At 43.0% G+C, this 13,712-nt stretch overlaps 1 protein-coding gene across 1 annotated transcript in view; it reads right to left on the bottom strand.

Annotated features, from left to right (window-relative positions):
- LOC142246803 (transmembrane protease serine 9-like) overlaps positions 1-13,712 on the bottom strand; it is an 85,180-nt gene that overhangs the window by 61,585 nt on the left and 9,883 nt on the right. Inside the window, exons 3-5 of the mRNA XM_075319851.1 lie at positions 13,339-13,610; positions 12,799-12,968; positions 7,103-7,375 (exon numbers count right to left, since the gene is read on the bottom strand). Of these exons, the coding sequence (XP_075175966.1) occupies positions 7,103-7,375; positions 12,799-12,968; positions 13,339-13,610 (715 nt within the window). The remainder of the gene's footprint in view (positions 1-7,102; positions 7,376-12,798; positions 12,969-13,338; positions 13,611-13,712) is intronic.

Here is a 13,712-nt window from a genome sequence, read left to right as displayed (position 1 = left end):
CCACACCAAAAGTCCCGAAAGAAGGCAAAAGCCCACCGAGACCGGGTGAGCGCCACTGCCAAACACCCGACGGGCCAGCGCCTGCGGGCAACCGAGGGCTCCTCCAGCAGCGGGCTACCACTGCTTAGGCAGGGGGGCCGAAACACAAACATCCAGAGGTGCACGGGAAAAGGGGCCACCATCAACCCCACAGGGGACAGCAGCAGCCGGCCGCGGGGACCGACCACTTCCGAACTTTGGTTTACCAGTGACTCTGAGTGTGAATCAATCGTGAGTACACCAGTGCCATCCGGGCACGTCGCTACACCGTGGCACGGCGCCCTGCACCCCGACGACGACAACATCCCTTACAGTCCCCCACCGGGGCCCCGGGACACACCGCCCATACTCATGGAGGGGCTAACATCTCAGCTGCGGCCGCAACACTGAACCCGGACGAGCCTGCCATCACTTCAGCCGCAGTGGTGGTGCATCCCCCATCACCACGATCCGTGGGTGGCGTCACGACCCGTTACACAACGACCACCCCCCACCGCCTTCCCTTAACAAGAGCGACGTGGCCCCCAGTCCGGAGGCGCTAGTGCCACCGAGAACCCGAGCCCGGACCTCGAGCAGCTCGGCCCGAGCAAGCGGAGGAAGCAGCCGGGCCCCTCTCAGGGCGGTACATCTCCACTTAACTCCTCACTTCAACTCTCCCTCAGCTCAACTCCAAACTTGAACTCCTTTGCTTGTCTGTGTCTCCGCACTAACTGACGTGTTCCCTCCCCTGACACCTCAGAACCCGTAGGTGGGCGTTCCCATCCACCTGGTCCCGCCCACTGGTGTGTCCCTATTGTCAAGGGGGGTGGCTAGGCTTCTGTGGCTGGTGTTACCTATGTGTGGTGTTGTGTTGGTAGAGTCCCAAGGAGAAGGTGATTCCTGCACCCTGGAGGGGGTACAGTTATCTGTGACTACCTGGTTTTGCCAGGGCGTCACATCTGCTCCCCATACCTCTGTCTCCTCATGTCTCTGCTCCTTGTACCTCTGTCTCCTCATGTCTCTGCTCCTTGTACCTCTGTTCCCTCATGTCTCTGCTCCTTGTACCTCTGTTCCCTCATGTCTCTGCGCCGCTTATGTCTGTCTCCCCATGTTTCTGATCCCCCCATTTTTGGAAAGTTGAATTTGAACAATTTGGGATTCAATTCAAGTGAAATATCAAAATTGTCACCTCTATATTGTACAGTGCAAAACATTGCATCAGCCATAACCATCCCATGACTTCCCCATGATGCCTTGCACATGGTACAGGAGAACCAATCATCAGGGACTATCATAGCTTGTATAAAAGCCAAGGCAGGGAATGTAGCAGCTACTTTGTTGTAACTTTCCATATAGAGAGGAGCGCAGATCGTAACCGTAGAAAATGGGAGCGAAAGCCATAAAACAGTGAAGAAACTGTACGCTAGTGTGTGATCGCAGTGAGAACAACATCTGCACCCACATAGGCTGAGGTCACTTCTATATTACTGCTGCTGTGTCTGTGGTCAGCAGCTTGTAATGTGTTGTACGGACCTGGGAGACCTCAGAGCGTTATATTCATCTTTTTATGGCAAATGTATTATATTTGCAAAAAATTGTTGGTGTTGGCTAATTCAAAAGTAACCTTTATAATTTAGTATTTTTCAGTTTGTGGTATTTATCGAACTCTCTTTATCATTCAGGGAGACTCCGGGGGACCCCTGGTCTGTAAAGTCAATGGGGTGTGGTATCAAGCTGGCATTGTAAGTTGGGGCAAAGAATGCGCCTTGTCCAACCATCCGGGAGTCTCCACCTATGTCCCATATTACTACAACTGGATTGACTATTTCCATACGTCCTCGTCCTTTGTGTTTTCTGCGTCAGTGTCTCTACTGACCTCCTGCCTGTTGCTGCACACAGGGCTATACATAAAGGCGGCGCTGAACTAGGTCTGAATATGTCCATATCTGTAATAGAGCCACATTTATCCTTAACTGTAGACATAATTTGTTGGTCACAATTTTCCTGTGATATGTAAATGACCTGTGAAATTTCTACCCATAGTGACATGTGATGGCAAAATGCTTCACAGCGCAACAGAGTTTGCACAGTCAAGTCCCCAAAGCCTTTTGGTCTGGATGTCAAGAGACTGTGTCATCCATAATCCAGAAGATTGGCAGGGGCTGAACCCTTTTCCGTGTAGGTGCTGATACAAGACTTTCATAGTTGTTCAAGATGGCTACTATCATTGAATGCAAGTGCAAAAACATTCAACCAAGATGGCGGTTTATACAGGTCAGAAGAAAGTGGTAGAATCTCATATCGGCAGCTGCATCGATTGCTGCCGGTGGCTGCGCAGTGAGGCTGATCTTCTCTACACCAGTGGGCACAGATAGCTTCACTTTATTCCACCTTTATTATTCAAAATTAGAAATTAACCAATCGATACATTGCAAACCAAACTCATATCAAAGCTCTAAGAATTTTCTGAACTCGATGAGGTCCAATAATTTATTATTCACATCACGTGAATCGCATAAAATGCCCAACACCATCTTACATATTGTAGAAGATTACACCAACCAGGGAAGGATCCCACAACCTCAGGCAATAAAAGCATGGCTAAAAGCAGAAGCAGAAAAGGCAGCGGCCATTCTGGGGTGAATCTAAATAGTGAGAGGATGTCACATTTCATAAGGTGACACCAGAGATAAGGAGAGAAAACCATAAAAGACTGAAGAGACTGGACAGATGGTGTGACGGTTCTGAAGAGACTGGATAGATGGTATGATGGCTCTGAAGAGACTGGACAGATGGTGTGACGGCTCTGAAGAGACTGGACAGATGGTGTGTTGGCTCTGAAGAGACTGGACAGATGGTATGATGGCTCCGAAGAGACTGGACAGATGGTGTGATGGCTCTGAAGAGACTAGACAGATGGTATGATGGTTCTGAAGAGACTGGACAGATGGTGTGATGGCTCTGAAGAGACTGGACAGATGGTGTGACGGCTCTGAAGAGACTGGACAGATGGTGTGATGGTTCTGAAGATACTGGACAGATGGTGTGATGGCTCTGAAGAGACTGGACAGATGGTGTGATGGTTCTGAAGAGACTGGACAGATGGTGTGATGGTTCTGAAGAGACTGGACAGATGGTGTGATGGCTCTGAAGAGACTAGACAGATGGTATGATGGCTCTGAAGAGACTGGACAGATGGTGTGACGGCTCTGAAGAGACTGGACAGATGGTGTGACGGCTCTGAAGAGACTGGACAGATGGTGTGACGGCTCTGAAGAGACTGGACAGATGGTGTGTCGGCTCTGAAGAGACTGGACAGATGGTGTGATGGCTCTGAAGAGACTGGACAGATGCTGTGACGCTCCCGGTGGGGATTTGGTGCCATCTATCTACCCATAGTCGCGGATGTTCAGTTCACTTTGACATTACTAAGGTTGTATTTGCATTGGATGCAGGCCTAGGAGCCCTCAGAGCATTACACCCATCTTCAGGGTAGTTGCAATTTTTGGATTATTTTCATTTACTGCAAATTAAACTTCCTGGTAAAATTCAGTTAATCTGGTACACAGATCTATCTGTAGGAGATTGTCAGGAGGCTCCACTCCTACTAAGTGTTGTATTAAAGTGTATTGCATAATGTATGTGTTGGGATTGCTGAGCTGTGTGTGTCATACATGTATTATAATGTATGTACTGGAATAGATGGAAGGTTTGTTAGTACAGGAAGAGTGATATGCAGGTGCAGCAAGCACAGAAATAGATACATTTAGTAACTAAGGCAACAATGCCCCTCTTCCAGGTGTCAGTTGGACTGGCCAACACCTCCCCTCCTGGAGGATGTATATGGTTTAATCCGGACAGAAAAAGTGCGGGAAAGTGTCTGTGAGGAGAGAGACAGGCTGAGAAGAATTCAAGAGGTGGTTGTGTCACAAGTGCGGAGAGCAAACCGGGACAATGCCTGAGGAAAAAACCCAGAGTATTGCTCAGTCGGTACCTGACCCAGGAGAAGACATCGCCTGGATGAGCCCAGCTGCCTCTTGACCCAGGAGAAGAAAGCTGCCTCCGTTTGACCCCAGAGAAGTGTGCACCAACGAACTTCGTACCCCGAGAGAGGACCGCTTCCCCAGACGGTACCATGAGCTTGTATCTGTGTGCACTGGTTAGGATTAGTGCAGGCCTCTGTAGTTAGAGTGCAGTGTCCAGACGGTCCTATTAGTGGAGGCCAGTTAGGTTAGAGTGCAGAGTGGTGAACTATTAGTATATATTGTCTATAGTAGTTTGTACTGTTTTCTATTGGGATCATTGAGGCAACAGTCATAGTTTACTGCAGCTAAATAGCTCAATTGTGGATTATCTCCTGTTCCATAATACCCTCTTCCCTGTTCCCAGCCGCCCTCACGTGTCATCCCCCTGCAATAAAATATCCTGTATTGTCTGTAAACTCATCCAATACCGTAACTTACTCTGCACCGCGGTGGTCCCTCGGTCATCACTTCAGATCCAGATCCATAGACGGAAAGCTCCAGACCCGTAGATTCAGGCTGCCGCGTGCCAAATCTGAGTACGGGCGAAGTCGTGGACAATCCCTTTAAATGGAGATTTTATTACTTTTTCAGTGTAATTATTTTTTAAGCAAGGAAAATGGTAATTTCAGCATCGTACATCAATGTCGGGGAATTTACAGATGTTGTGGAGCTTAGATTTTCATTATTACTTTGGAATGAATTCATTTTGTATAATTTGGAGGTAGAATGTTGAGTTGGATGAAATCAAGATACACACCACACGATGGCATCATTGGGTAACGCCTGCGACTGTCGTGCGGATGTTTTATGGTCTCCATTATTCCAATTAGCACTAGATGACGAGCACATTCTGAGGATTTCTTTCATGTTATCTGCTGTTTATTAAATACAATGTATCACCAGTGTTTGTTGTAATTGTCTTTTTGCTGTTGTTTTTAATACAAACTCTAGGAAAAAGAAACATCTTTTCTTCTACCTTCCATATACTAATTACAATAGCGCTGCCGCATTATGTACATGGGACTCTCCCCTCCATAACTGCCATGTACATAATGCAGGAGTGAGGAGATCTCAGTGACTGTCAATGTGATCTCACCACTGCAGCCAATCATCAAAGACTGGCAGGGAGTCGGAGCGGCAGCGCTGGACCCTGTTAGGATTTTTTGCATTACTGAAGTCTCCGTTAAACAACTGATTTTAACGCCGTGTCTCCAGACATTGATTATAATGACTAATTATCAGAATCCGAGTCAGATGTTGGTGCGATATCGGGATACATGAGCCGCCGGTATGAAGCCATTGATGCCGCCTTCAGATCAGAAATCACTTTATTTATTACATTGTGTCTATTCACATTTATTCATTGTCATCCATGTTTACATTGTATCAAACAGATTTGTCTGGAAATCACATGTTCTGGTTGTTCTAATGATTGGCTTGGTGAATGGTTGAAGGTCCGGTCCGGATAGACCGCTGCCGTGTGACCAGCTCTTCTATGGTCTGTACATTGATGACCCCAATACTATCTACACTCCCTGTAATCCTTTTAGGGATATTTTCTGTGATGACGTTCTTTTGCCCACCTGCTCATTATTACAGATCGCCTTCAAGGATCCGTCCGGACAGATAGCCGTCATGTCACTGGCTCCTCTACGGTCTCTATGCTGGTGACCTTATAACTATCTCTGCCCCCTGGACCTCTCTTTTGGTGGTATCTTCTGTGTCAACACTCTCCTGACTCCAATACTATCTCCACTCCTTGCACCCCTCTCGGGGATATCTTCTCTGATGACGCTCTCCTGCCCACCTGCTCATTATTACAGATCGCCTTCAAGGATCCGTCCGGACAGATAGCCGTCATGTCACTGGCTCCTCTACGGTCTCTATGCTGGTGACCTTATAACTATCTCTGCCCCCTGAACTCCTCTTCTGGCGGTGTCATCTGTGTCAACACTCTCCTGACCCCAATACTATCTCCACTCCTTGCACCCCTCTCGGGGATATCTTCTCTCCTGCCCACCTGCTCATTATTACAGATCTCCTTGCAGACCGGGCTCTCTCAGTTGGTGATCCCTGCGTTCTGCTGTCCTGTGTATTAGCCTCACTATGTATATACATACATTTATATATATGAAGTCTGATATTTTATTTTTTCCTCCACTATTTATGACCACGCTTTTCTTTGCTATCACATATATTGGCTGGATGACGCCATCGGTGCCAAACAGAAAGGCGTCACCTGCTTTTATTGAATGAGAAGCCTTTGACCAGACCCTGAACATCGGACTATTTTAGCAGCACTATACATGTTTTCTTTTTTTATCCTTTTTTTCTCTTTTTTGGGGTGAGGGGATTGGTTGCAGAGCTTAAGGCTGAGTTCCCACGTCCACTAATCATCCGTTAGAACAGATCCTCCATTGGGAAAAACGTTCTGCAGACACAACCTTCTTGTCTGTTTTGAAAAAATAGATTTTTGCCGGATCCATTTTTTAACATTGGAATTTATGGAGAACAGATCCGTTACCTGATCACTATTTATCTTCCATTTGAAACAAATCCTGTATGAAAAAATATGGATCTTTTACAAGTGCAAAAAACACCGGGGGCTGAATAGCGATTGGGTAACAGATCCGTTCTCCGCGGAGTCCAATGTTAAAAAAACGGATCCTGCAAAAATCAATTTCAAAGTGGACAAAAGCTTGTGTTGGCAGAACCTTTAGCCAATGGATCTCTGCTGGATCTGTTCAGGCAGATGATTACTGGATGCGTGAACTCAGCCTTAGATTTGGGAGAAGAATCACCTCCATTTGCACAGAAATGTCCAGAAGTTACTTCCAGGGCATTGGGTTTTTTAGATATTCTAATTTTGGATAATTAATCTCTAAACCTCTTAGATGAGGTTCATTCATAAAAAGTCTGTGATTATTATATCATGTATGAAAATAAAGCACAATCTACCAGCGCTAGCGTTACTGTAGACTTATCTATTCCCACTTCACACAACGAATATTATCAAGACATAATAAGTAACTGATCCCTTGGTCCATTATAACCTAGAGATATCGGAGCACTGCGGCTGTGATAATGAGGAGTATCAGCAGATAACACGACACGTTCATGTTACCGCTACATTTTAGCGGAAGTTGTGGGATACTGCGCACATCATGGAAGCTCAGCTCTGGAACATAGGACCAGATCCAGGACTGATAGGAGGTGACCAGGGTGTAGACCCCGGGGCGATCAGCTAAAGCACATCCAATACCCCAGCTCACAACTCCAGCCTGGTACCAGATGCCGTTGACCTGAGACACGAGAGGTCCTCCGGAGTCTCCCTGAAAGACAACACCTATACAATCAGTGGACAAAGGAAACCGGGATTCGAATCTCTACAAGAAAATCTCATCAGGTTCTGGTTGAATTTATAGAGTTTGGAAATTAGACAATGACTTCATGGTCCACCAATGAGTTATCAGCTCTAAACCACCCAAAGAAGTGAAACTGAGGAGCAAGGAGAAGCGTTCACCCCTCTGAGGAGTGAATACTGCTGGATCTGTAGAAATGAATGTAAGAAATGGATGTAAAATTTACTTAACTGGAAGCTTCCCAACAAATATCCCAAAGCAACAAAATGTCTTATCTGGTGACCGAAGACGCTTCCAAAATGTGACGAGGTTGTCATAAACCGTGTTTTCTTCATTTCAGCAATCCCTTTCAGTTAGAAGATTACCTCTTTGCTCTTCCTCCAAGATGGTCACCACAGGGCAGTGGTAAGCCTGACCCACGTCTTCCCTGCCTTTCTTATCCTAAAGCACAGGAGAGGCATGGAGCCATGGATTGCACTTATTGCCTTTGTAAGCATAAGAAAGGGAATTTCCAGCGCCAAGGATGAAATACAAAATCCTTTTTTATTAAAGAATAAATTATAAAAATCCAGCAGGTACCACAGGCATGTCAGATAGCTTGCAGAACAACGCGTTTCGACGCTTCAGGTCTTAATCATGTTCTGGCGTTAAATGTGACCAGCTCCCTTTTGTCGGATCTCTCCTCCACTAATTATAATCACATGTGTAGGTTACTCGAGGCAACTCCTAACATAGTAATTGCAAGAGATCCGGCAAAATAGAAGTATACAATGGTAAATTCGTATGGATGAGATATATAAGAAATAACATAATACAAAATACATATAATCACATACATATTAAAAGGTGTGGACAAATTTCCCATAGTGGGCAATACAAGTTCAATATATAGTTATCCAACAAATCACTCAAAATACCAACATATATGTAAAATACATGCCAAAGGAAGTATATTATGGATCAAGTTTATATTTAATGCATCATATCAAATTCTATAGAATGTATCAATTACGTGCATGTAATGCAATGTATTTAAAGATGTATAGTATGCATTAACCCATAATTAATAAATGTGTCAATGGAATAAATGCCATAGTTTTGTTAGTATAAACATATATGCGAAAAACGCATGATATGAATTTTTTTGACAGTAACAAAATGCTTTTTCCACAGGATACGAATGAAGATCTTGATCTTGATATTGATAATGTTAATCCTCATGTTTCTCTCTTCTCCTTTTGTGAACAAAAAAGTCTTATGACTCTACGACTTCTTTCTGCTGAGACTGGTGTATTATTGGACAAACCTGCCACTAATATACAACCCTCACTTCCAAATAGGAAATATTATCCTGTTCAATCACGACCCCAAATCCTGGATTTATTCCAGGAGCTTATAGTCAAAGATCTTATTGAGTTGAGTGAGACAATGGTCCCCCCTAGAGATAACCTGAGTCATCGGGAAAGATTGGCCCTTAAGGAATTGAAAGTTAATTCTGACAATCAGGGAGGCGGATAAAGGGGGGCCATTGTGTTACTGAACTCAGGTCTATATAAAAAACTAGTATTACAGGATCTACAGGATTCTGATACATATATTGAATTGGATGGTGACCCAACTAAACATTTTAATAATGTATTACTTAAAAATTTGGAAGAGGGAATTTGTACTGGTGCCATTAATGATAAAACTAAAGAATTTTTGTTCAATAAAAACCCTGTTGTTCCAATCTACCATTGCCTCCCAAAAATTCACAAAAATCTTTTTCCCCCACCATTACGACCGATTGTTTCGGGCATCGGCTCACTGGGAGAGAATTTGGGAGGCTGGATAGATCAGTTTCTCCAACCCCTGATCCCGGACATACCAGGTTACATCAGGGACACAAAAGAGGTGGTAAGAGCATTGGATGGTTATGAGTGGAAAAATCATTTTTTTTGGCTTTCATGTGACGTGATATCTTTATACCCGTCTATCCCCCATAATGTGGCATTACGCTGCCTATCTCAACATTTAGATAGGTTCAGCGATTATGACACTTGTCTTAAAGATTTCATAGTCTCATCAGTAAATTTTCTTTTGAATCATAACTATTTCTCATTTGATAAAATTTTTTATCTACAGTGTAGAGGAGTTAGCATGGGGGCCCGCTTCTCCCCCTCGCTTGCAAACATTGTAATGGCGAGGTGGGAGGAAGATTTTTTATATACTGACCAAAATATATTTTCCAGATGTCTGCAGTGGTACGGCAGATATTTGGACGACCTGCGTATAATATGGTCGGGTCCAGTAAATATCATACATGACTTTCTTCTCTACATTAATGATAATGAATTTAATTTAAAATTTACATCCTCTCATCATGTAACAACTATGAATTTTTTGGATATCACCCTATTTATAGACAACTCAGACAGGGTCATGATTAAACCTTATCGTAAATCTACTGCCACCAATTCCATCCTAACAGCAGACTTATGCCATAATTTACAGACTAAGAACAATATCCCCTTAGGAGAATTAATTAGAACAAAACGCAATTGTTCCCAACTTAGTGATTATTCTAGGGAGGAAGCTTTAATTTGCGACAGACTTTCTGAGAGAGGGTACCCTAATTGGGTCCTCAATCGAGCTAAATCAATAGTAGCACAAATCAATAAATCAGATCTACTACATAAAAATTCAAACAAAAATAGAAATAAATTGAAACAAAGTAATAATATTGTTTTCTCTACCAACTATAGCAAACAATACGATCTTGTTACTAAGATAGTGAAAAAATATTTACCAATACTTAGTGAGGACCCAATTTTGAAACAAGTGACAAAAAATAACATTAAATGTGTTGCTAAACGAGCTCCAACTTTTGGTACCATTCTCTCTCCAAGTCTCTTTCTGAGTGCTAATGGTCATAAGGAGGGATCCTCTTGGATTACCCTGAAAGGTTTTTACAAATGTGGTGCAAATAGATGCAAAGCTTGTACCTATGCACAAAAAGGAAGGACCTTTCAGTCTATTGCAAATCAAAAAATATTTCACATGAATACTCGAATTAATTGCAATACGACTTTTGTTGTATATTTAATAACATGCAAGTTTTGCAACATCCAATATACGGGTTGTACCATGGGTCCGTTGAAAGTCAGAATCAGGAGACATCTTTCTGATGTCTCTAACCAGAACGCAATTGCTATATCGGCAGTATCCAAACACTTTGCCTCAGTCCACAAGGGAGATGTTAGTGGTTTCCAATTTATGGCTATTGAACAGGTATTCAGACCGGTTAGGGGTGGAGATCACAGAAGGAAACTCTTAAACAGGGAATCCTTCTGGATCTTCACCCTTAATACTAGATATCCAGAGGGTTTGAACAGCCGTCAGGATCTGATATTACACTATTAAATATAACCAGATTTTGTCAATTCTTATTAATTAAACATATATTGATTATACCCCAATTCATATCATGCGTTTTTCGCATATATGTTTATACTAACAAAACTATGGAATTTATTCAATTGAAACATGTATTAATTATGGGTTAATGCATACTATACATCTTTAAATACATTGCATTACATGCACGTAATTGATACATTCTATAGAATTTGATATGATGCATTAAATATAAACTTGATCCATAATATACTTCCTTTGGCATGTATTTTACATATATGTTGGTATTTTGAGTGATTTGTTGGATAACTATATATTGAACTTGTATTGCCCACTATGGGAAATTTGTCCACACCTTTTAATATGTATGTGATTATATGTATTTTGTATTATGTTATTTCTTATATATCTCATCCATACGAATTTACCATTGTATACTTCTATTTTGCCGGATCTCTTGCAATTACTATGTTAGGAGTTGCCTCGAGTAACCTACACATGTGATTATAATTAGTGGAGGAGAGATCCGACAAAAGGGAGCTGGTCACATTTAACGCCAGAACATGATTAAGACCTGAAGCGTCGAAACGCGTTGTTCTGCAAGCTATCTGACATGCCTGTGGTACCTGCTGGATTTTTATAATTTATTCTTTAATAAAAAAGGATTTTATATTTCATCCTTGGCGCTGGAAATTCCCTTTCTTATGCTTACATTGGATGGTTGCCGAGCCATACTCCGTGCGCAGGATTCTAAATACTACCAGCAGGGCAGTCTTTGGTGAGCTGGACCTTCCCTTCTTCTTTGATATATTGCTTTTGTAGACTCCATCCCAGAGCATGAGAAACAAAACCCCAGTCTGAACGAGGAAGCAAGTAACGGATACAAGGTCGGGCGACCACATGTAAGAAACATCTCAGGGTGGAGGGTCACTTTGACTGTATCAATAAATCAACAAATCTTTGAATATGACCAGGGATGCACAAACTTCTGCATACAACTATAAAATACATTTATTGACAGTCTGGGCCTTCAGGAAAAAATAAACGCGTGATAGATGATTGTCATTCTCTCCTCTGTCCAATGATTCCAAAAATTCCTGAAATGGCTTTTCTAAACTCAAAAACCTTTTTACCTGTACTTTAATTGAAACATGAAGAGACTCGCCTCGCTCGTGTGCCATCTGCCTCCACTGTGGCCACCATGAATGGTGAGAGGTGCTGACACAGGAGAAGATGGCGCTGAGGGCCATGACTACACTTCTGCCTCCCAGATCTGTGCAATGATTTCCTGTTCTGCTGGGCATCACGCTTATCGACCAGCCAAGCTCCACATCCTTCAACTTTCAGTCTGGATTGTTAGACCCTTCTATTTTGTTACTAGCTTCTTTCCAGTGCCCTCTTTACCCTCTAGTTTTTACCTCAGCTATCATCCTGGCCTCATATTTGCCTTGGCTCCAACCTTTTGGTCTTGACCAATTTTGTTCACCATTCCACTGCCAACTTACTCTATTGGCCACCAGTAGCTGCTCCATGGATGCAAACCAGGGACCTTTCAGCAAATGCCAGCTCCCTGTAAAGGGTGAATGGGTGAACGCCAGATCATACACTAGGACCTGCTAGACCCATTGACCAGTGAAAGGTCTATCTGTGGAAGGACTATAAAAAGTTGCCGGATTCTACATACAGAATCAATCTCATAAGACAGAAATATAAACATAGTTACTAGGATGAAAAAAGACTCTAGTACATCACATCCAACCTTCCTCCACCAGTTGTACATGGTGCTAGATTATTTATTGCCCTCAATGTCATTTGATGAGATCAAAGTATCCGGCTTTCCATAAAGGCAGATATAGTCTCGTGGTTGTCTTTCCACAGTCTGATGGCTCTATCTAATGCTTAAATTTTTTTCACCAGAACTGTAAGCTACTGGTTAATGATTACTGGAAATATTTCCATTATTATTAATTAAGGCCTATAAAATACTGGTTCCTCACCTGGCAGGAGTCTTTCCCTCCCTTCGAATACCCGGCACATATCATGGTGTTATAGATTATGGGGGTATTACTGCTGACCGCTGAGTTCACATGATACATCTTGTCACATGTCCTGTAGTCAATTAGTGGAACCATCACCTTCTGAAGGGTCATTGGAGACGGCAGGCTCACTGAGAAGGTAAGAAGTCAGGTTAATCCAACATTTATATTCTCATTAACAATTTATGCATTGTCAGATCTTGTATGACCGGGGTCTGGAGATGTTGGGAGTCAGAGCCTATAATAACATCTTACTGACTGCATGGGTTATATGGTTATATGGCTGTTGGGCTTGTAGGGTCTTTTTGGTCAACGCAGCACACAATGAGAAGAAAAAACAAGTGTAAAATCACCAAGGATGAATATGCCACAGATCCACCTCCATACATATTTCCAAGTATCATACCAGTCTTCATTACTTTTTTCTAGTCATCATTATCATCATCATCCATACAATCACCATCATTCATTTTATTCCAATCATTCTTATCATCCTCTCACCTTCTGATTTAATATTTCCCCAGCCGGTTGTCCAGCTTTCCTGGCCACTGTTGAAAGTGGCGGAGGCGGCGGGCAGGCAGACCGGCATGATGTACTTGGTGTAGGTGACCGGATTGGAGAGCTTCATCAGGGCGATGTCCCCCATCATCGTTTCCTTTGAGTACCGGGGATAAATAATAATTCTTGACACATATTTATCGATGACGTGAGATTCACTGGTCAGGAGTTTGTAGGCGCCAAGACTCACTAAATAGTTTGTATAGTTGGAATACCTGTGGAGCGGAGAAAATGATCAGAGGTCGTAAGAGCCACAAAATAATGTATCCGGGGTCCGTATCCCAACCACTGATCCACCAGACACGACACCACGACGC

This window comes from Anomaloglossus baeobatrachus, chromosome 7 (assembly GCF_048569485.1).
Source record: "Anomaloglossus baeobatrachus isolate aAnoBae1 chromosome 7, aAnoBae1.hap1, whole genome shotgun sequence".
NCBI classification, from domain to species: Eukaryota; Metazoa; Chordata; class Amphibia; order Anura; family Aromobatidae; genus Anomaloglossus; species Anomaloglossus baeobatrachus.
Note: the sequence above shows the minus strand (reverse complement) of the source record. Positions and strands in the feature narration are given on the sequence as shown.